General features: G+C 44.2%; 1 protein-coding gene across 1 annotated transcript in view; it reads right to left on the bottom strand.

Moving 5' to 3' along the window:
• Positions 1 to 17,118, bottom strand: part of LOC139383114 (tetratricopeptide repeat protein 9B-like) — a 34,029-nt gene extending 16,911 nt beyond the window's left edge. Inside the window, exon 1 of the mRNA XM_071127431.1 lies at positions 16,423 to 17,118. Within this exon, the coding sequence (XP_070983532.1) occupies positions 16,423 to 16,807 (385 nt within the window). The 5' untranslated portion in view covers positions 16,808 to 17,118. The remainder of the gene's footprint in view (positions 1 to 16,422) is intronic.
• Positions 17,119 to 25,180: the final 8,062 nt, after the last annotated feature.

Here is a 25,180-nt window from a genome sequence, read left to right as displayed (position 1 = left end):
TAATTGCAAACAAAGGTTTCTGTACCAAATATTAAGTTCTGCTTTTCTGATGTATCAAATACTTATGTCATGCAATAAAATGCTAATTAATTACTTAAAAATCATACAATGTGATTTTCTGGATTTTTGTTTTAGATTCCGTCTCTCACAGTTGAAGTGTACCCATGATAAAAATTACAGACCTCTACAAGTAAGTAGGAAAACCTGCAAAAATAGCAGTGTATCAAATACTTGTTCTCCCCACTGTAACAGTTTGGGTCTAGAGTGTCTCCCCCTTGGAAGAGGGGGAAGACCGCGGCAGCTTTCCAATCTTTAGGGATCTCAGACGATACGAAAGAGAGGTTGAACAGGCTAGAAATAGGGGTTGCAACAATTATGGCAGATCATTTTAGAAAGAGATTGATTGTCTAGCCCAGCGGATTTGTAGGGGTCCAGATTTTGCAACTCTTTCAGAACATCAGCATCATCTGGATTTGGGTGAAGGAGAAATGGGGAGGCTTGGGCAAGTTTCTGTGGGGGGTGCAGGGCTGTTGGCCGGGGTAGGGGTAGCCAGGTGGAACGCATGGCCAGCCGTAGAAAAATGCTTATTGAAATTCTCAATTATGGTGGATTTATCAGTGGTGACAGTGCAGTGGGCAGCTGGGAGGAGGTGCTCTTATTCTCCATGGACTTCACAGTGTCCCAGAACTTTTTGGAGTTTGTGCTACAGGATGCAAATTTCTGTTTGCCTTTGCTTTCCTAACTTCCTGTGTATATTGGTTCCTAACTTCCCTGAAAAGTTGCATTTCGCGGGGGTTATTTGATGCTAATGCTGTAAGGATGTAGGATGTTTTTGTGCTGGTCAAGGGCAGTCAGGTCTGGTGTGAACCAAGGGCTATATCTGTTCTGAGTTCAATTGTTTTTGAATGGGGCATGCTTATTTAAGATGGTGAGGAAAGCACTTTTAAAGATTAACCAGGCATCCTCTACTGATGGAATGAGGTCAATTCCTTCCAGGATACCCGGGCCAGGACGATTAGAAAGGCGTGCTCGCTGAAGTGTATTAGGGAGCGTTTGACAGTGATGAGGGGTGGTCGTTTGACCGCAGACCCATTACGGACGCAGGCAATGAGGCAGTGATCGCTGAGATCCTGGTTGAAGACAGCAGAGGTGTATTTAGAGGGAAGGTTGGTCAGGATGATATCTATGAGGGTGCCCGTGTTTACGGATTTGGGGTTGTACCTGGTAGGTTCATTGACAATTTGTGTGAGATTGAGGGCATCTAGCTTAGATTGTAGGACGGCCGGGGTGTTAAGCATGTCCCAGTTTAGGTCACATAACAGTACGAGCTCTGAAGATAGATGGGGGGCAATCAATTCACATATGGTGTCCAGGGCACAGCTGGGGGCTGAAGGTGGTCTATAACAAGCGGTAATGGTGAGAGACTTGTTTCTGGAAAGGTGGATTTTTAGAAGTAGAAGCTCGAATTGTTTGGGCACAGACCTGGATAGTATGACAGAACTCTGCAGGCTAACTCCACCCCCTTTGGCAGTTATTGTCGGAAAATGTACCCAGAGGAAGCTAGCTGTTGAGGCTACTGTAGACCTTTCCATATTATGTGTTTTAATAAATAATTTGGTGACACGTGTTTATATTTAGAATAGTTTCATCTAAAAAAAGGTAACTTTTAAAAATGTTTTACAATGTCTATCTATGAAGTCGATCACGTCGCTATTTCTCCACTTCTAAGCGTAATTGAAACCCCGATCAGATGTAAGCCCCAACATCCCTGGAATCAGGAAGAATTTCAACATAAAACATGTCGATTCATTCATTAAAGTCCCGAATGCTCATTGATTTCTCTGAGAACAAAGACCTTCAAAACAAAGTAGAGGACCGAGGTGCCTCACTTACATCCCTTGTTCCAGTTACACCAATGAGCTTCCTGGGTTGCTGTGTGACTGCAGTAGTGAGACTAATGCAGACCCATATCGTCATTAGACACACACACACGCACACACACATCATCACATATCATTAGACCATCTTGTTGCTCTTGTCTGAGTGTTTCGATGTGAGCCGCTGTGTACGTGTACGCCTCAGTGACATCCACAGCGTGGCTTCAGCGTCTATGCAGTGCTGAAGACTGCCAAACAAGCAGAGAAACAGGTGTTTTCCTCCATGCTTCTCTAATTGCCATCCCCAGGGAAGGCGGCACACCGCTTCTCTTCCACCCCACCCGTAAAAAAACAAAAAACAATTGCACATTGGTTCCCTTATTACATCCCCGCAGCCCATCGTCCTTGGAAACCGCTGCTACATCAAACATATTTGCATGGATTACCCACAGTGCAACAGCAATCCTGGGAGTGAAAAGGGAAATATAAGTAGCCAGATTATTCTGTCAGATCCCTCACTGAGAGAGAGAGAGATGGACTTAGCCTAAATCAGACGCAGTGGCTCCCTCTGTGCCTGGTTTCCAGAGACAAGAAACTCCCCCCTAACCTCCCTACAACCCTGCACCTCTCCCTCCCTCCCTTACCCCCTCATGACTGCCAGTGTGACGGTAATCGAGTCACAGCAACAGCCCTACTCATATGATTTTACTGTACATCTGTGCCATGCCCATTTCCCATTTCCCCATTTGCATGTGGTTACAAGCAGTGTGTGTGTGTGTGTGTGTGTGTGTGTGTGTGTGTGTGTGTGTGTCAAAGTGTTGCTGTGTTTCTGTCTGGGTCCCTGGTGTGGTACTGTGATGTTGTTGTGGCCTTCAGCAAGCGAAATAACTGGACATCAGTGTGCAGCAGAGAGAGAGAGAGGGCGAGAGAGAGAGAGAGAGAGAGAGGGAGAGAGAGAGAGAGAGAGAGAGAGGGGGAAGGCTGGCCTGGCTAGGTGGGTAATGTCACTGAGGACAGACAGATGCTATCTTTTGCTTTCATAGCAGCAGGTTGACACTGTCTGTCTGTCTTCCTTGTTGGCCACCGCGGGGCCTGTATCGCACTAATGACTGTGGTTTGATCCACGGCCAGTTACACTTAGCCTGAGTACCCGTCTGTTTGTGCTAACAGACACTCCTCGCCACTCCTTGTTTGGCTTGACAATGACAATGGAGTAGCTTACACTCACACCGAACTACAATACAACCATGCAGCCCAATACTCATGAATACGGTGATGCCTTTTGTATTCTTCCATGCCAGCAGTCACAAGGCCTTGTTACAGCTACAAGACTTGAAGAGGCTAGGATTTTCCAATCAAACATTTGGAGCAACTACTGGAAAGTTTAAGTTACTTGAACACAGCTGGACAAACATATGGCGGTAGAGAAGCCAGTGAGGATAGAGCCAGAGGAAGAGTAGAGCAGAGCAGAGCAAGACTCTGAGGCCCAGACCACATACACATGCGCGCAAAGAGGCCACTACATGACTCAGCCTATATGGGACCATGTGTATGTTCCCATAGCCCTATAATCTCTCAGTCCCATGTTCCCTTAGCCCTATGATCTCTCAGTCACATGTTCCCTTAGCCCTATGATCTCTCAGTCACATGTTCCCTTAGCCCTATGATCTCTCAGTCACATGTTCCCTTAGCCCTATGGTCTCTCAGTCCCATGTTCCCTTAGCCCTATGATCTCTCAGTCCCATGTTCCCTTAGCCCTATGATCTCTCAGTCCCATGTTCCCTTAGGCCTATGATCTCTCAGTCCCATGTTCCCTTAGCCCTATAATCTCTCAGTCCCATGTTCCCTTCGCCCTATGACCTAGTAGTCCCATGTTCCCTTAGTCCCATGTTATAGACAAAAACGTGATGTTATGTGATAACAAATATTTTATGTAGTGCAGATTTTTCACACCCTTTTGGCGAGTTGATCCACTGTCGTATGAATGAATAAATAAATACGGACCTTCAATAACTCTGGGGGCCCATGCTCCTGTCATCCATGTCTATATTTGTCACGCCCTGATCGGTATCACCTGTTCCTGTGATTGTCTCCACCCCCTCCAGGTGTCGCTTATTTCCCCCAGTGTATTTATCCCTGTGTTTCCTGTCTCTCTGTGCCAGTTCGTCTTGTATGTTTAAGTCGAGTCGACCAGTGGTTTTTCCCGTTCTCCTGCTTTTTGCATTCTCCTTTTTCTAGTCCTCCCGGTTTTGACCCTTGCCTGTTTCTGGACTTTGTACCCGCCTGACCATTCTGCCTGCCTTGACCATGAGCCTGTCTGCCACTCTGTACCTCCTTGACTCTGATCTGGTTTTGACCTTCTTGCCTGTCCACGACCATTCTCTTGCCTACTCCTTTGGATGATTAAACATTGTAAGACTCCAACCATCTGCCTCCTGTGTCTGCATCTGGGTCTCGCCTTGTGCCTTGATAATATTCTTCTGTGTAATAAATCATTTTGACAGTAACCCTCCAAAAAGTCATTAATTCATAAACCTTTTTAATTTCCAAATGTACATGGAAGGAAGCTAAGTGTTTGTTTCTTGGGCTCCAGGAACGTGACTGAAAAAGGGCCCTAGATCTTGAAAAAATAAAAAATTCAAGGGGGATATCGGTGAACAAGTGCCGTGGTCAAGGCTAGGACGGCGCCAGTGCATTGAGTGGAACTTACTCAGGTGTTCAAAAGTTCATATCAGACCGAGAGTCTAATGTACACTGAACAAAAATATAAACGCAACATGTAAAGTGCTGGTCCCATATTTTATGAGTTGAAATGAAAGACCTCAAAAATCTTCAATACACACAAAAACTTTATTTCTCTCAAATGTTGTGCACAAATTTGGTTACATCCCTGTTAGTGAGCATTTCTCCCTTGCCAAGACTTCTTCACCTGCGGGATCGTCTGATACCAGCCACCCGGACAGCTGATGAAACTGTGGGTTTTGCGCAACCAAAGAATTTCTGCACAAACGGTCAGAAACCGTCTCAGGGAAGCTCATCTGCATGCTCTTTGTCCTCACCAAGGTCTTGACCTGACTGCAGTTCGGCGTCATAACCGACTTCGATGGCCAATGGCACGCTGGAGAAGTGTGTTCTTCACGGATTAATCCCGGCTTCAACTGTACTGGGCAGATGGTAGACAGCGTATACGGCATCGTGTGGGCGAGCGGTTTGCTGATGTCAACGTTGTAAACAGACTGCCCCATGGTGGCGGTGGGGTTATGGTACAGGCAGGCATAAACTATGGACTACGAACACAATTTCATATAATCGATGGCAATTTGAATGCACAGAGATACCGTGACGGAATCCTGAGGCCCATTGTCATGTCATCACCTCATGTTTCAGCATGATAATGCACGGCCCCATGTCGCAAGGATCTGTACAGAATTCCTGGAAGCTGAAAATGTCCCAGTTCTTCCATGGCTCGCATACTCACCAGACATGTCAATTATTGAGCCCTGTTTGGTATGCAACATCGTGTTCCAGTTCCCGCCAATATCCAGCAACGTCGCACAGCCATTGAAGAGGAGCGGGACAACATTCCAGCCTGATCAACTCTATGTGAAGGAGAAGTGTCGCGCTGCACGAGGCAAATAGTGGTCACACCAGCCACTGACTGGTTTTCTAGCTTTTTTTTTTAAAGGTATCAGTGACCAACAGAAGCATATCTGTATTCCCAGTCATGTGAATAGATCAGGGCCTAATGAACGTATTTCAATTGACTGATGTCCTTATATGAACTGTGACTTAGTACAATCGTTAAGATTGTTACATGCTGCGTTTATATTTTTTGTTCTGTGTATTTGGCATGAATAGACTAGTTTTACGCACAACAACTTTCTATCCAAGATGGGACGACTCACAGGTTTAGGTAGCCAGATGTATGTATATTCTATATATTTTAAAAACATCTATTGTTAGCTGGTATATTCTGTTTTATCTAAAATTCATTTGACAATCTGCAATGTTTGAATGTCCAACTTTAATTACCGAGAAAGTAAGTACATTATTGCCACCAACCAAAAAGTGAAATGTTAGGCTTAACCTGAGAAAAGGCCGTAAATCTCGGTCATTATTTTGAATATACATTTCTGGTCAGTCTGCCAAGGACATTTTTTTTTAGACATTTTTAGTCAGTCCAGTCAGTATTTGTGCCAAATATATATATTTTACCTTTATTTAACTAGGCAAGTCAGTTAAGAACAAATTCTTATTTTCAATGACGGCCTAACTGCCTGTTCAGGGGCAGAACGACAGATTTGTTTGTACCTTGTCAGCTCGGGGGTTTGAACTTGCAACCTTCCGGTTACTAGTCCAACGCTCTAACCACTAGGCTACCCTGCCGCCCCAATATGATCAATGCAGAGATAAATAACCACTTCCTCAACTCAGAAATGTGTTTCAGGTCACCAATGATTCAATATTTCAGTGGGTCATACCCACTGGGCACAGATGTGAATTCAACGTGAAATCAACAAAACATTTCACCATGTCAGTGGATTTCGATTTTTGTTTTTAAATCCCTGACTTTTCCCAGGTTGATTAAATGTCATCACATTTAATTTTGGGGTTGAAATTACGTGGAAAGAACTCTGATTTAACCTGTTTTTGTCCAGTGGGTAGGCTATATAATTGCACATATGTAAGGCAATCGTAAAAAAAATTACTTGAGTAGATGCTGCGATAAAAAAATATCCCATGTCTCAATTTTCTCAAGGCTTAAAAACCCTTCATTAACCTGTCCCCAGGGGTGTAAAGTACTTAAGTAAAAATACTTTAATGTACTACTTAAGTCGTGTTTTTGAGTATCGGCACTTTACTATTTATATTTTTGACACATTTTACTTTTGATACTTAGGTATATTTAAAACCAAATACTTTTAGACTTTTACTCAAATACTATTTTACTGGGTGACTTTCACTTTTACTTGAGTCATTTTCTAGTAAGGTATCTTTACTTTTACTCAAGTATTACAATTGGATACTTTTTTCCACCATTGCCTGTCTCCTCCCCTTCCTCTACACTGATTGAAGTGGATTTAACAATTGACATCAATAAGGGATCATAGCTTTCACCTGGATTCATCTGGTCAGTCTATGTCATGGAAAGAGCAAGTGTTCTTAATGTTTTGTATACTCAGTGTATACCCTTACATATGTAGATACTAAAATAATCTGCATGTTCTACCTTATAACAATAATCATTTGTGCCATTTGAAATTGGTTCAGTGGGTATTGAGGAAACATAGGTTTGAGGGGACATAGGGCTGAGGGAACATAGGGCTGAGGGAACATAGGGCTGAGGGAACATAGGTTTGAGGGAACATAGGGCTGAGGGAACATAGGGCTGAGGGAACATAGGGCTGAGGGAACATAGGTTTGAGGGAACATAGGGCTGAGGGGACATGGGGCTGAGGGGACATAGGGCTGAGGGGACATAGGGCTGAGGGAACATAGGGCTGAGGGAACATAGGGCTGAGGGAACATAGGGCTGAGGGAACATAGGGCTGAGGGAACATAGGTTTGAGGGAACATAAGGCTGAGGGGACATGGGGCTGAGGGGACATAGGGCTGAGGGGACATAGGGCTGAGGGAACATAGGGCTGAGGGGACATAGGGCTGAGGGAACATAAGTGTGGACCCCACCTATATTAATATGCAGCTTTCTCGATAAATACCAAGTTGTATCTCCTGTCCACTGGAGCACAGTGTGTTAAGATATTTACAAATGATTCTTACAAATTATCATTACGGTAGGTGTTGACCAAGAACACTCTGTATGTTCTTACTCTCTGAACCCCCCCCCCCCCCCCCTCTCTCATTCTCTCTCCCTCCTTCCCTCTATCTCCCTCCTTCGCAGATGACTGGATCTTATTTACTGGCATGACTAGAGCACTCTAGCAAAGCCAGGGCGATGATATAATACCGTCAGCCTTGGATGTGATTTCTCATCACCATACCTACAATCACAAATTATACGCAAATGCAGCAATGAAGAGGTCACAAAGATCCACCAAAGTCACCTCTTTTCTTCCCCCTCTCTGTCTATCCCTCTGCTTATCCCTTCATATTTAACAGTTCCCTTAAAACCCTGTCCAGTTTCTCTCACTCTCTTTCCCCCACCCTCCCCCTCTTCACGCTCAGCGCCTTTTCTCTTGGCTCCCTGACCGCCCCCCATTCCCTCCCTCTCTCTCTCTCTCTCTCTCTCTCTCTCCCTCTCTCTCCCTCTCTCTCTCGCTCTCCCTCCCACTCTCTCCCTCTCTCTCGGCTGCAATGGAATGGTAAAGAGGGGAGTACAGCATGCCCAGTCGAGCCCCCACAGTGATGCCATGCCATCTGCAGACCTGGCACAATGCGCCAGTGGCTCTCATACAACCACGCAACCCTTGAACGGCCAACATACGAACCAAGGGAGAAAAAAATATTTCTTTTCACCCTCACTTTCCTCTCTCTCCGCCTGTGTCCCCCTCTTCCTTCCCCATATAATTCACCCTTTCTTTCCCTTCTCCTTTTCCTCCTCCCCATATAGTTTCTCCTCCTCCACCCTCCTCTTCTTCTCCCATATACCTCACACCCCTCATTCTTCATCTTCCTCTCCCCCTTCAAAACCTCCTCTTCTTCCTCCATACACTTCCCCCTCTCCATCTCCTCCTCTAGTGACGTTATTGGCAGTGGGTGAAAGGGAGGAGTTTTGCTGCTCCACTCTGGTTTTATAAGAGGGGGCTGACTGGACTGTATAGTAGGCTAGGCCCTGTGATAGATAGTACCCCCTCGGCAGCATTATATAGCACTGAGGACTAAGTCTATATCCTCGATGGCACCTATATAGGGAATAGGGTGCCAATTTGGGGCACAGCCTCTGGCAGTATTATCCCCCCCCCCCCCCCCCCCCCCGTTCCTTTCTGAAAAGAGATTAAGATTAGAGAGTAGTGGCACTGGGAGCCAAATGGAACTCCCAGTAAATGGACTTGATTATCTGATTCCAGGCAGCGTTCTCATTCTGAGACTCGCTGGTTGTCTGTTTCTTGTCCGGGGAGAGATGGATGCGACGCTCATTCAAGTCTCGTTACTATGGGGGCCTAGAATTGCAAAGTCAAGGGTCACAAGTTCATAGATCGCCTCAATGTAATAGCCCTGGGAGGAAATGGATGTGGTGAGAAATATGGACCCTTAACATCAGATACGGATACACACAAGCATGCGTACACGCAGGCACGCACGCGCACACACACACACAGGCCAGTGATGGAGCTAATGGAGATTGTGTTGATACATGAGCATTCTAGGAGCCTGATAGATTAGTGTAAACATACCGCGGCAAAATGTTAATGGACATCGATGAAATAACACACAGCCTAAACCTTCTAAAGTGTCCATCATGCCCTTGTCGCAGCTCTTTGGCTTAATGCATTGTGTCTAAAAGAAAGCCAGTCTCCTGAAAGGGCTATGGGTGGATCTGCTGCAGAGTGGTAGAGCTCACACACACACACACACACACACACACACACACACACACACACACACACACACACACACACACACACACACACACACACACACACACACACACACACACACACACACACATACATTGCTTGTAACCACATGCAGTGGGTGGAAGTTGCTGGATCATCATGGCAGTGAGAAGAGCATTTGAGAACAGTGTATAAAATGTGTTGGGTGTTACGAAACACCGTGATGGATGAATAAAAGGTGTTGGGTGTTACGAAACACCGTGATGGATGAATAAAAGGTGTTGGGTGTTACGAAACATCCTAATGGGTGTATAAAAGGAGTTGGGTGTTACGAAACACTGTGATGGGTGTATAAAAGGTGTTGGGTGTTACGAAACACCGTGATGGATGAATAAAAGGTGTTGTGTGTTACGAAACACTGTGATGGATGAATAAAAGGTGTTGGGTGTTACGAAACACCGTGATGGATGAATAAAAGGTGTTGGGTGTTACGAAACACCGTGATGGATGAATAAAAGGTGTTGGGTGTTACGAAACATCCTGATGGGTGTATAAAAGGAGTTGGGTGTTACGAAACACCGTGATGGATGAATAAAAGGTGTTGGGTGTTACAAAACACTGTGATGGGTGTATAAAAGGAGTTGGGTGTTACGAAACACCGTGATGGATGAATAAAAGGTGTTGGGTGTTACGAAACATCCTGATGGGTGTATAAAAGGTGTTGGGTGTTACGAAACACTGTGATGGGTGAATAAAAGGTGTTGGGTGTTACGAAACATCCTGATGGGTGAACAAAAGGTGTTGGGTGTTACGAAACACAGTGATGGGTGAATAAAAGGTGTTGGGTGTTACGAAACATCCTGATGGGTGAATAAAAGGTGTTGGGTGTTACGAAACATCCTGATGGGTGAACAAAAGGTGTTGGGTGTTACGAAACACAGTGATGGGTGAATAAAAGGTGTTGGGTGTTACAAAACACAGTGATGGGTGAATAAAAGGTGTTGGGTGTTACGAAACATCCTGATGGGTGAACAAAAGGTGTTGGGTGTTACAAAACACAGTGATGGGTGAATAAAAGGTGTTGGGTGTTACGAAACACTGTGATGGGTGAATAAAAGGTGTTGGGTGTTACGAAACATCCTGATGGGTGAATAAAAGGTGTTGGGTGTTACGAAACATCCTGATGGGTGAATAAAAGGTGTTGGGTGTTACGAAACATCCTGATGGGTGAATAAAAGGTGTTGGGTGTTACAAAACATCCTGATGGGTGAACAAAAGGTGTTGGGTGTTACAAAACACAGTGATGGGTGAATAAAAGGTGTTGGGTGTTACGAAACACTGTGATGGGTGAATAAAAGGTGTTGGGTGTTACGAAACATCCTGATGGGTGAATAAAAGGTGTTGGGTGTTACGAAACATCCTGATGGGTGAATAAAAGGTGTTGGGTGTTACAAAACATCCTGATGGGTGAATAAAAGGTGTTGGGTGTTACGAAACATCCTGATGGGTGTATAAAAGGTGTTGGGTGTTACAAGACATGCTGATGGGTGAACAAAAGGTGTTGGGTGTTACTAAACACTGTGATGGGTGAATAAAAGGTGTTGGGTGTTACAAAACACCGTGATGGGTGAATAAAAGGTGTTGGGTGTTACGAAACACCGTGATGGGTGTATAAAAGGTGTTGGGAGTTACGAAACACTGTGATGGGTGTATAAAAGGTGTTGGGAGTTACGAAACATCCTGATGGGTGTATAAAAGGTGTTACAAAACATCCTGATGGGTGAATAAAAGGTGTTGGGTGTTACAAAACACTGTGATGGGTGAATAAAAGGTGTTGGGTGTTACGAAACATACTGATGGGTGTATAAAAGGTGTTGGGTGTTACGAAACATCCTGATGGGTGAATAAAAGGTGTTGGATGTTACGAAACATCCTGATGGGTGTATAAAAGGTGTTGGGTGTTACGAAACATCCTGATGGGTGTATAAAAGGTGTTGGGTGTTACGAAACATCCTGATGGGTGTATAAATGGTGTTGGGTGTTACGAAACATACTAATGGGTGTATAAAAGGTGTTGGGTGTTACAAAACATCCTGATGGGTGAACAAAAGGTGTTAGGTGTTACGAAACATCCTGTTGGGCGTATAAAAGGTGTTGGGTGTTACGAAACATCCTGATGGGTGAACAAAAGGTGTTGGGTGTTACGAAACATCCTGATGGGTGAATAAAAAGGTGTTGGGTGTTACGAAACATCCTGATGGGTGAATAAAAGGTGTTGGGTGTTACAAAACATACTGATGGGTGTATAAAAGGTGTTGGGAGTTACGAAACACTGTGATGGGTGTATAAAAGGTGTTGGGTGTTACGAAACATCCTGATGGGTGAATAAAAGGTGTTGGATGTTATGAAACACCGTGATGGGTGAATAAAAGGTGTTGGGTGTTACGAAACATACTGATGGGTGTATAAAAGGTGTTGGGTGTTACGAAACATCCTGATGGGTGAATAAAAGGTGTTGGATGTTACAAAACATCCTGATGGGTGAATAAAAGGTGTTACGAAACATCCTGATGGGTGTATAAAAGGTGTTGGGTGTTACGAAACATCCTGATTGGTGAATAAAAGGTGTTGGGTGTTACGAAACATCCTAATTGGTGAATAAAAGGTGTTAGGTGTTACGAAACAAGCGATTCCTTTCTCAAAACGTGTTTGCCGCAGCTTCTACCCAAGGCTGTGACTCATGACTCACGCGCCGATTAAGCCACTCGCAGGGAACAAAGGAATAATTGAGTCAAAATCAGAGGAAACCGGACAAGGAAAAGATGGCTCAATCTCCCTCACAAAAGGAGTTTGGGACATGACTAATTGTTTTAAAATTATGTCTGTGCGCTACAGAAGATCTCTCTTCACCTGAATAAGCCATCTGAATAAGCCAGCAGCATACCCCCCTGCATCCCACTGCTAGCTTGCTTCTGAAGCTAAGTAGCATTGGTTCCAGTCAGTCCCTGGATGGGAGACCAGATGCTGCTGGAAATGGTGTTGGAGGGCCAGTAGGAGGCACTCTTTCCTCTGGTCTAAAAAAAAATATCCCAATGCCCCAGGGCAGTGATTGGGGACATTTCCCTGTGTGGTCTTTCGGATGGGATGTTATAAGGCTGTCCTGACTCTCCGTGGTCACTAAAGATCCCATGGCACTTATTGTATGAGTAGGGGTGGTGTCCTGGCTAAATTCCCAATCTGGCCTTCATACCATCACGGACACCTAATCATCCCCGGCATAACAATTAGCTCATTCCTCCTCTCCGCTGTAACTATTCCCCAGGTTGTTGGTGTAAAGGAGAATGTGTTCTCAGTCAACTTACCTGGTTAAAAAAAAATGTAAAGGTGCATTTTCTAATAACGCATCAACTGCTTCCTGCTGTGTTCATATTCTCCCTCCCCAGTGAGCATAAGACTCTGAAAAGACGTACTCGCGATGCCTTTTCAACGTCTTTTGCTCATAGGGTCTCCATTTTGGGAAGTGCTTTGAGTGCCGTGTATAAAAAAAGAAGAGTGTAAAAAAAAATATGTTTGTATATTTGCTGTTGTCACATGTGAGCACAGCATGTGGTTTGGGCGGGTGGGTGGGCTGCCTGCAGAACACGATTCATCCCAAAAAGCATCAACCTGCATGGCTGACGGTCTCCCTCTGGCCAACATGTTGCAGCGCCATTTCCCAGAGCGGCTACAGACAGGCTGCCTTGGTGTAACCCACTTAGATACAGTCCCACAGCCCCATGGGGAAACAGAATTGTGTCTCTTTTAGGACAACGGCAAATAGGCCATTCATCTCCATGGATCTCTCTCAGACAGAACCTGGTAACAACACTGTATGCACAAACCTCCATCTTCCTGTTTCTCACCTTCTCTCTCTATTCTCTCTCTCTTCTTTGGTGTTTTTCTCTCCCCTTCTTCCAAACCACCATTACAGCCAAATGCAGGTCTTTATTACCTGTGTCATTCGCTCACAGTTTCCTCCTCTGTCTCTTTCCATCATTACTTGTCTCCTTTGATGTCGGCTTCTCTCCTATCTCTTCTCTTGAATCTCAGTCTCCAAACACAATCCCTGTGTGGGGCATGCTGGCGGCAAAATCGCTGCACGTAGTGAAAACCTCTGGGCCGCATTTGTCGGGTAGCCATGTCATTTAAAAAAGGTGCCGTGACGAGACACACAATGGGAAGGCAAAGCCTGTCCTTGTCACGACGAAGTCAAGCACGCACGCGCGCGCACGCCATAAGCTCGCACATCCCTACTCAAAAAGAACAGACATAACACAGCAATGTCAGTATGGGCACTGTGAGAATGGCAGGGTGAGAAGCAATCTGTGTACCCTCCACCTTCCTCCATATCAGATACCCCCTTGGTTAGCTGCTGTTCTTCAGAGCTGCGATTGCTGAGACAAACAGAATCACACGTGCACGCACGCGCACAGACGAGCTGGAGGTGAGGCTGTTCGCTCTGTTGCACCTGTATCATGCGTCAGAGACGAAGACAGTTGGCCAATCAAAACACTGCCTCACTCAACACCACAGGGGCCACCTTCTGTCCAGCAGGACTCTGGGTGACCAGACTGTTGGTAGGGTGGAAAGGGTCTCCAGTCTTGTGAAATATGTACGCAATGTACATGTATTTCTATTCATTCTTAAATCAAATAGAAATAATCACAAATACATGATCTGAAAAACACACACCACTGAGAGGATGTGGGCTACGACCAAATGCATTATCATTGCTGTTACTGTGAACTGTGTTATTGTGAGAATTGAGAGCAGAATGAGGTGACGGACACGATAATAACAACAGGGAAGGGCCCAGTGTCTGCCTCGCTGTCCCTCTTCCTTTTCTCTTTCTTCCTCACTTGTTCTCTCTCTCTCTCCCTCGCTCTTTTACTCTCCCTCTCTTTCCATCCCCTTACCTCCGTCTCCATTTCTCCTGCACGCCAGGGTATCTTCCCGACAGGGCCCAGACAGAGGGCCATCAGACGGGGGGCAGAGAGAGTCGACCTTCAGCCTGTCACACCAGCTGAGCCCAGGACCCAGCGGAGCCAGGACAGAGAGACACAACCTAGCACCACAGCAACCCATCCCGCCTTTAACCATTCTATGTTTTCATGTTAACTGTTTGTTAGAATATCTTGTACGGAAAATGTCACCGCTGAATCAAGAGATTCCTCTGAATAATAGGGGGCTAAATCTCCAAAGATATGGTCAACAAAATGTATAAGACAGGCACCATAAAAGAGACCATGGCATATCACTCACCAAATAGATTTCACAATGCAATTAGGGAACATCTTAGCCATGCTCCCATGTGGACGGACTACTGTCGCAGTGGTGAACAATATTTAATACGGTCATCATTAGACCCACAGACACATCTAATCCCCTATAGGCCAACTCACATCTGCCAGACAGACTACTGTATTTGTTCGAATCAAATCTCGTCTGTTTCATAGATTATCTGCCAGGAGACAATCTCTTACGCTCACATCTGTTGAACAGACGATCCTATTTCTTACTCAAAGAATTACCAGAAACAAATACATGTAAGCTCAGCTTTACTCAAATCTCCTTGTTAGAGATATTATGTTTATCCGAGTATGATATGAGTTTATCTTTTCTAATTACATTACACATACATAGCCTGTTTAACTGACACTTGTGCTTGGTTTGATAGACCGATTAAACTTGATGACCAGACATGACGATGCTGACCAGAAAGGACTCCTAATATTGTCAAGTACTCTTAACTAGACATATTGTTGTAGGTTGCAATTCATTGGCTGCGTTTACACAGGCAGCCCAATTCCGATATTTTTTTTCTCACTAATTGGTCCTTTGACGGATCAGATCGGCTCTTTCGTCAATAATTGGGTAAAATATCAGAATTGGGCTGCCTGTGTAAACGCAGCCATAGTGGCGTATTACTTGTATGTGTGTGAAGTCATTTAAGGATCCATGTAGACGGATTTCACCTGTAAAACTGGGATGGTCCACGCCATGTTTTTCCCACCTCAGAGCATGTGAACTGTTTTTGCAACAACACAGCTGCACTGTGGGAGAGACATCATGTGTTGGATGATATGGCAGCATATAACCCCCAGGCTCCCACTGTGTGTATTTGTGTCCCTTTTCCACAGGATGTACACTCCTGCTAATACAGCCCGTTCCACTGACTACATTAACAGTTGATCAACATCCAATCACTGGTTTCCCCCCGGGGCTATCAAAGGAATTAACTGGGGGGGGGGGGTTTGAATCAAGAGAAGCAAAAATAAACTTGAATGGAGCACAACAAAGAGAGACAAGACAGTGGGGGGGGAACCTTGATAAGAATCACAGGAGGAAGACATGGCTCGAGGAAAAACCGAGTCTAGCACACAAATGATAAGATATTATAATTAACCATTGTGCCAGTTACTAATATAGGATTCATTAATCAGTGCAGTGAAAAATGCAATTTTCCTGTGTTTATATATATATATATATATATATATATATATATATATTTCCACACTATGTAGGAATAATACTGTGAAATTGTGAAAATGATAATGCCCTTTTAGTATAAGACCTGTTCGAAAAGACAGACTGAAATTTCAGCCTGTTTTTGTGGGATGGAGTTTTGACCTGCCTAGTGACATCCCCAGGTGGTAAATTCGTTAATAGACCAATAAGAAAGACCGAGATTTGGCGCTGTCCATTGTCAAAAGCGCAAACTATTAATGTATTATTAAGCCAAATCTGATTAATTTATGCCCATACAGGCTTGACAGCAGCGGAAATTATGCTTGACACTGGCTAATTGTCTAAACTCGTTCCTTCCTAACCCCGTGAACCGAAACGAACAATGGCAGCCGTGGTTCAATCTCAGAAAACGAGCTTTCCAGGCTCAAGCCCCTCAAGAGCCGGGGTCTCCTCCGTTGCGTGGCCGCGCGATGCCGAGCAAAAAACACGAGCAAAAAACACCGACTAGGCTAGCTACTCACCTGTCAGGCTGTCGTAGCACTCGATCTCCGTGATCTCCACAGTTCTCCGCTGCTCCTCCGTCAGTTTGACCGAGGCTTGGCTCAGGAGGTTGACCTCGGAGCCCGTGGTTCCATCCACTAAATGCACCCCTTTCAGCTGCAGCAGAGCCCGGTGGTACTTCCCTATCGCTTCCCGGAATTTCTTCTCCTTGTAGCAACGGTGGCCCTCCACCTTGAAGTCAATGGCTTTCTGTATGTTTGCCTCCATCTCCATCTGTGCCGAGCCGGCACGACACCCTCCTCCACCACCTCCAACACCGACGTCTCCCGCGGCCGCCGCCAGGCTCCGGCCCCCCGCCTCTGGGTAGCTCTTCAGGCTCTTTAGGGAGTGCTGCTTGGCTTCCATCTCTCTCAGTGGGTGCGACTGGACCGGGCCATGCTGTTCCGACGTGAATATCTATTTTCTCGGAGAGAACTGGAGCAGCTTGCTGTGCATAAAGAACGCCTGACACGGGCAGGCAACAACACGAAAGATGAGAGCGAAATAATTTAGAGAGAGAGGCTGTGTAAAAAACCTAACATGTACAGCGCAAATAGGCTATATGCTATCAAAACAGCTTACCCAAATTCAGACTACTGTAAATTGTATTGTATATGAAAAATCACAAATAATTGGCTTGGATTCCTGAATTGCAAAACACTCTTCTTCTATCTACTTCGTAGCTCCTCTGACCATCCCGCGAGAGGATACCTCGATTGTATGTTTGTGCTCCAGTCCCCAGCACGCGCCGCTTCAGCACCACAGACAGCGAGCAAGGATCGCGCGTGGTGAATTGTGGGAAAGAGAGGAGTCGTGCAGTGTTCCTGCACCACGAGCGCATTTCAATCTGCTCACGGTGTATTTGTGTAAAAGAAACTGAAAATAAAACTGAAAATAAAAACTAAAAAAGTACCCCCACATTTATAACCCGGAGATTAAATGACTATGTATGGAATATGTCCCAGGTAGAGGCTAAATCTATTCTACAAATCTATGGTTTTAAAATCTATAATCAACAACATGATTGTAGTAGGCCTATGCCCTCTGGCTCTGATCCAAATGGCAAGATATGTCAATTGCGCAAATGAAATCAATGAAATCCATATACACTATACATACAAAAGTATGTGGACACCCCTTCAAATTAGTGGATCTGTCTATTTCGGCCACACCCCTTGCTGACAGGTGTATAAAATCTAGCACACCGCCATGCAATCTCCATAGACAAACATTTTCAGTAGAAGGACCTTACTGAAGAGCTCAGGGACTTTCAATGGGGCACCGTCATAAGATGCCACCTTTCCAACAAGCTTCCCTTAGTTCGAAGGAAGAAAAATCTTAACGCTACAGCATACAATGACATTCTATATGATTCTGTGCTTCCATCTTTGTGGCAACAGTTTGGGGAAGGCCCTTTCCTGTTTCAGCATGACAATGCTCAAAACGAGGTTCATGTAGAAAATATTTTGTTGAGATCGCTGTGGGGGAACTTGACTGTCCTGCACAGAGTCCTAACTACAACCCCATCGAACACCTTTGGGATGAATTGGAACGCCGACTGCAGTGCCCGACGTCACTAATGCTCTTGTGGCTGAATGGAAGCAAGTCCCCGCGGCAATGTTCCAACATCAAGTGGAAACCCTTCCCAGAAGAGTGGGAAGGGTTTCAGTTATAGCAGCAAAGGGGGGGACCAACTCCATATTAATGGCCATGTTTTTGGAATGAGATGTTCGACGAGCAGGTGTCCACATACTTTTGGTCACGTAGTGTACCTACCTAGGCTAACTTAGTGGCACCATGCCACTCTTCTGTTATTTTTCTCCTGAAGAGTGTGATAGGTAGCAGGATGAGAGCGACGTCAAGGTGAAATTGTATCAATGTCAATGATTTGTGACCCGATTCCATTGGAACTCAAAAAATACCAGCGTTGTGCCCTTTTGTATAGCCTAGCCTACATTAATTCCACAGGAGACTAACCTATACTGGTATAGAATCCATAGTTGTTGTTCGGCCACACTCATCTATTATGAATGTACTGTGCCCATGTTCACGTTAATGGCCAGCATCACCTGCTGTGGGACTGTGCTGGTTACTAAGCAGCTAGGACCCAGAGGACTTCCCCTCTGGCAAAGCAGCTGTGTCCCCTCTAGTCCCAAAAGATCACTGGCATAGCTGATGAGTGGTGAGGACTCCGGTGAAAAATGTTTTTTTTTCTAGCCTGGGTACCAGTCGGTTTGAGTTATCGTTCCACTCCTTGTCATGCTAAACATGACATGGAGTACAAGGAGTGGAATGTTAGCAAAATAGGTTTTGTATTTCAGGCTAGGTGGGTGCTACAAATCAGAGGTGAAAGTAGTGACTTTTGTGTTTATTATGGATCCTCATTAGCTCTTCCTGGGGTCCGGCAAAATTAAGGCAGCTATATTTAAAAAACATTACAGTACATTCATTACAGAACTCACAACACACTGTGTACCCTCAGGCCCATACTCCACTACCACATTTCGACAACACAAAATCCATGTGTACGTGTGTGTATAGTGCGTATGTTATCTTGGGTTTGTATGCGTGTCTGTGTCTGTTTGTGTTACTTCACAGTCCCCGCTGTTCCATAAGGTGTATTTTTACCTGCTTTTTAAATCTGATTCTACTGCTGCATCAGTTACCTGATGTGGAATAGAGTTCCATGTAGTCATGGCTCTATGTAGTACTGTGCACCTCCCATAGTCTGTTCTGGACTTGGGGATTGTGAAGAGACCCCAGGTGGCATGTCTTGTGGGGTACAGTGCCTTGCGAAAGTATTCGGCCCCCTTGAACTTTGCGACCTTTTGCCACATTTCAGGCTTCAAACATAAAGATATAAAACTGTATTTTTTTGTGAAGAATCAACAACAAGTGGGACACAATCATGAAGTGGAACGACATTTATTGGATATTTCAAACTTTTTTAACAAATCAAAAACTGAAAAATTGGGCGTGCAAAATTATTCAGCCCCTTTACTTTCAGTGCAGCAAACTCTCTCCAGAAGTTCAGTGAGGATCTCTGAATGATCCAATGTTGACCTAAATGACTAATGATGATAAATACAATCTACCTGTGTGTAATCAAATCTCCGTATAAATGCACCTGCACTGTGATAGTCTCAGAGGTTCGTTAAAAGCGCAGAGAGCATCATGAAGAACAAGGAACACACCAGGCAGGTCCGAGATACTGTTGTGAAGAAGTTTAAAGCCGGATTTGGATACAAAAGATTTCCCAAGCTTTAAACATCCCAAGGAGCACTGTGCAAGCTATAATATTTAAATGGAAGGAGTAATAGACCACTGCAAATCTACCAAGACCTGGCCGTCCCTCTAAACTTTCAGCTCATACAAGCAGAAAACTGATCAGAGATGCAGCCAAGAGGCCCATGATCACTCTGGATGAACTGCAGAGATCTACAGCTGAGGTGGGAGACTCTGTCCATAGGACAACAATCAGTCGTATATTGCACAAATCTGGCCTTTATGGAAGAGTGGCAAGAAGAAAGCCATTTCTTAAAGATATCCATAAAAAGTGTCGTTTAAAGTTTGCCACAAGCCACCTGGGAGACACACCAAACATGTGGAAGAAGGTGCTCTGGTCAGATGAAACCAAAATTGAACTTTTTGGCAACAATGCAAAACGTTATGTTTGGCGTAAAAGCAACACAGCTGAACACACCATCCCCACTGTCAAACATGGTGGTGGCAGCATCATGGTTTGGGCCTGCTTTTCTTCAGCAGGGACAGGGAAAATGGTTAAAATTGATGGGAAGATGGATGGAGCCAAATACAGGACCATTCTGGAAGAAAACCTGATGGAGTCTGCAAAAGACCTGAGACTGGGACGGAGATTTGTCTTCCAACAAGACAATGATCCAAAACATAAAGCAAAATCTACAATGGAATGGTTCAAAAATAAACATATCCCGGTGTTAGAATGGCCAAGTCAAAGTCCAGACCTGAATCCAATCGAGAATCTGTGGAAAGAACTGAAAACTGCTGTTCACAAATGCTCTCCATCCAACCTCACTGAGCTCGAGCTGTTTTGCAAGGAGGAATGGGAAAAATGTTCAGTCTCTCGATGTGCAAAACTGATAGAGACATACCCCAAGCGACTTACAGCTGTGATCGCAGCAAAAGGTGGCGCTACAAAGTATTAACTTAAGGGGGCTGAATAATTTTGCACGCCCAATTTTTCAGTTTTTGATTTGTTAAAACCTCTTACTTCTACCCCCTCCTTTTTCGAAAATTCTGTTAAAAATCGCGCAACTTTTCAGCGTCCTGCTACTCATGCCAGGAATATAGTATATGCATATGATTAGTATGTGTGGATAGAAAACACTCTGAAGTTTATAAAACTGGTTAAATCACGGCTGTGACTATAACAGATTGTGTGTTTCATTGAAAAACGCAAGAAAAACTGCTCTCTGAAAGCTAAAAATAATTTCCATAAGTCACTTCCACCAGTTGTTAAAAGAGAACAGAATTTAATGGCGATCTGCCTGAAATTCATACAAATTCCGCACGATGGCGCCATTGTCCTCATTTTCAATTGAATTAATTGTTGGAAAATCCTTCTATCTGACCTCCAGTTTCCCAGTCTTCACCCGGATGCAGTTGAGGAAGATATTAGAAGCCATTGTTTTTGCAAGTGAAGACCTATTGAAAAGACATCGCCCTGTAATCATTTTGATAGATTATAAACGTTTACTAATACCTAAAGTTGGATTACAAAAGGATTTCGAAGTGTTTTGTGAAAGTTTATCGTCGACTTTTTTAATTTTAAAAAATTACGCAGCGTTTAAAAACAATGATTTTTTCTGAATGACACAGCTCCCATACAAAGCTATTTTGGGTATATATGGACCGATTTAAACGAAAAAAAGACCCAATAGTGATGTTTATGGGGCATATAGGAGTGCCAAGAAAGAAGCTCGTCAAAGGTAATGAATGTTTTATATTTTATTTCTGCGTTTTGGGTAGCGCCGGCTACCGCAAAATCTGTTGTTTACGTGTCGTGCTGGCATTTTGGGGGGTGCATGCTATCAGATAATAGCTTCTCATGCTTTCGCCGAAAAGCATTTTAAAAATCTGACTTGCTGGCTAGGTTCACAACGAGTGTAGCTTTAATTCAATACCCTGCTTGTGAATTTTGATCAAAGATTGAGTTGTAACGAGTACATTTAGCATTTAGCGTAGCGCATTTGCATTTCCAGGGGCATACTTGAGACGTCTGCGTCTCAAGTATGCTCAAGAAGTTAAAAAAAGTTTGAAATATCCAATAAATGTCGTTCCACTTCATGATTGTGTCCCACTTGTTGTTGATTCTTCACAAAAAAATACAGTTTTATATCTTTATGTTTGAAGTCTGAAATGTGGCAAAAGGTCGCAAAGTTCAAGGGGGCCGAATACTTTCGCAAGGCACTGTATGTATGGGTGTCTGAGTTGTGTGCTAGTATTTTAAAGCAGACAGCTCGGTACCTTCAGCTTGTCAACACCTCTTACAAAAACAAGTAATAAGTCAATCTCTCTTCCACTTTGAGCCAGGAGAGATTGACATGCATGTCATTAATGTTAGCTCTCCGTGTACCTTCAAGTGCCAGCCTTGCTGCCCTGTTCTGAGCCAACTGCAAATTTCCCCAAGTCTCTCTTTGTGGCACCTGACCACACTACTGAACAGTAGTCCAGGTGAGACAAAACCAGGGCCTGTAGGACCTGCCTTGTTGATAGTGTTGTTAAGGCAGCAAAGCAGCGCTTTATGGACAGACTTCTCCCCATCTTAGCTAGTGTTGTATCAATATGTTTTGACCAGGACAGTTTACAATCCAAGGTTACTCCAAGCAGTTTAGTCACCTCAACTTGCTCAATTTCCAAATGATTCATTACGAGATGTAGTTGAGGTTAAGTGAATGATATTTGGTCCAAATATAATGCTTTTAGTTTTGGAAATAACTTAACTTATTTGTTCAGTGTTTCATTATTTTCAGTTACGTGTAGTGTTGAGTCATCCGCATATATTCAGTGCCTTGCAAAAGTATTCACCTCCATGGCGTTGTCCCTATTTTGATGCATTACAACCTGTAATTTCATTGGATGCATTTGGATTTAATGTAATGGACATACAAAAGTCAAAAATTGGTGAAGTGAAATGAAAAAAAGAACTGGTGTGTGCATATGTATTCACCCCCTTTGCTATGAAGCCCCTAAATAAGATCTGGTGCAACCAGTTACCTTCAGAAGTCACATTATTAGTTAAAGTCCAACTGTGTGCAATCTAAGTGTCACATGATCTCAGCATATATATATATATATATATATATATATATAGTGGGGCAAAAAAGTACTTAGTCAGCCACCAATTGTGCAAGTTCTCCCACTTAAAAAGATGAGAGAGGCCTGTAATTTTCATCATAGGTACACTTCATCTATGACAGACAAAATGAGAAGGAAAAAAATCCAGAAAATCACATTGTAGGATTTTTTATGAATTTATTTGCAAATTATGGTGGAAAATAAGTATTTGGTCACCTACAAACAAGCAAGATTTCTAGCTCTCACAGACCTGTAACTTATTCTTTAAGAGGCTCCTCTGTCCTCCACTCGTTACCTGTATTAATGGCACCTGTTTGAACTTGTTATCAGTATAAAAGACACCTGTCCACAACCTCAAACAGTCACACTCCAAACTCCACTATGGCCAAGACCAAAGAGCTGTCAAAGGACACCAGAAACAAAATTGTAGACCTGCACCAGGCTGGGAAGACTGAATCTGCAATAGGTAAGCAGCTTGGTTTGAAGAAATCAACTGTGGGAGCAATTATTAGGAAATGGAAGACATACAAGACCACTGATAATCTCCCTCGATCTGGGGCTCCACGCAAGATCTCACCCCGTGGGGTCAAAACGATCACAAGAACGGTGAGCAAAAATCCCAGAACCACACGGGGGGACCTAGTGAATGACCTGCAGAGAGCTGGGACCAAAGTAACAAAGCCTACCATCAGTAACACACTACGGCGCCAGGGACTCAAATCCTGCAGTGCCAGACGTGTCCCCCTGCTTAAGCCAGTACATGTCCAGGCCCGTCTGAAGTTTGCTAGAGAGCATTTGGATGATCCAGAAGAAGATTGGGAGAATGTCATATGGTCAGATGAAACAAAAATATAACTTTTTGGTAAAAACTCAACTCGTCGTGTTTGGAGGACAAAGAATGCTGAGTTGCAGCCAAAGAACACCATACCTACTGTGAAGCATGGGGGTGGAAACATCATGCTTTGGGGCTGTTTTCTGCAAAGTGACCAGGATGACTGATCCGTGTAAAGGAATGAATGAATGGGGCCATGTATCGTGAGATTTTGAGTGAAAACCTGAAGATGAAACATGGCTGGGTCTTTCAGCATGACAATGATCCCAAACACACCGCCCTGGGCAACGAAGGAGTGGCTTCGTAAGAAGCATTTCAAGGTCCCGGAGTGGCCTAGCCAGTCTCCAGATCTCAACCCATTAAGAAAATCTTTGGAGGGAGTTGAAAGTCTGTGTTGCCCAGCAACAGCACCAAAACATCACTGCTCTAGAGGAGATCTGCATGGAGGAATGGGCCAAAATACCAGCAACAGTGTGTGAAAACCTTGTGAAGGCTTATAGAAAACGTTTGACCTCTGTCATTGCCAACAAAGGGTATATAACGAAGTATTGAGATAAACTTTTGTTATTGACCAATGTGATTTTCTGGATTTTTTTCTCATTTTACAGGCCTCATCTTTTTAAGTAGGGGGAACTTGCACAATTGGTGGCTGACTAAAAACTTTTTTGCCCCACTGTATATACACACACCTGTTCTGTAAGGCCCCAGAGTCTTCAACACCACCAAGCAAGGGGCACCACCAAGGAAACAGTACTATGAAGACCAAGGAGCTCTCCAAACAGGTCAGGGACAAAGTTGTGGAGAAGTACAGATCAGGGTTGGGCTATAAAAAATATATCCGAAATGTTGCACATCCCACGGAGCACCATTAAATCCATTATTTAAAAATGGAAAGAATATGGCACCACAACAAACCTGCCAAGAGAGGGCCACCCACCAAAACTCACAGACCAGGCAAGGAGGGCATTCATCAGAGGCAACAAACAGACCAAAGATAACCCCGAAGGAGCTGCAAAGCTCCACAGCGGAGCTTGGAGTATCTGTCCATAGGACCACTTTAAGCCGTACACTCCACAGAGCTGGGCTTTACCGAAGAGTTGAGCTTTTTGGCCATCAAGGAAAACACTATGTCTGGCGCAAACTCTAACACGTCCCATCACCCCAAGAAAACCATCCCCACAGTGAAGCACTGTCACCATGGCGGCAGCATCATGCTGTGGTGATGTTTTTCATCAGCAGGGACTGGGAAACTGGTCAGAATTGAAGGAATGTTGAATGGCGCTAAATACAGGGTAATTCTTGAGGGAAACCTGTTCCAGTCTTCCAGAGATTTGAGACTGGGATGGAGTTTCACCTTCCAGCAGGACAATGACCCTAAGCATACTGCTAAAGCAACACTTGAGTGGTTTAAGGGGAAACATTTCAATATCTTGGAATGGCCTAGTCAAAGCCCAGACCTCCATCCAATTGAGAATATGTGGTATGACTGAAATATTTCTGTACACCAGCAGAACCCATCCAACTTGAAGGAGCTGGAGCAGTTTTGTCTTGAATGGGCAAAATTCCCAGTG

Source organism: Oncorhynchus clarkii, chromosome 24, assembly GCF_045791955.1.
Source record: "Oncorhynchus clarkii lewisi isolate Uvic-CL-2024 chromosome 24, UVic_Ocla_1.0, whole genome shotgun sequence".
Lineage (NCBI taxonomy): Eukaryota > Metazoa > Chordata > Actinopteri > Salmoniformes > Salmonidae > Oncorhynchus > Oncorhynchus clarkii.
Note: the sequence above shows the minus strand (reverse complement) of the source record. Positions and strands in the feature narration are given on the sequence as shown.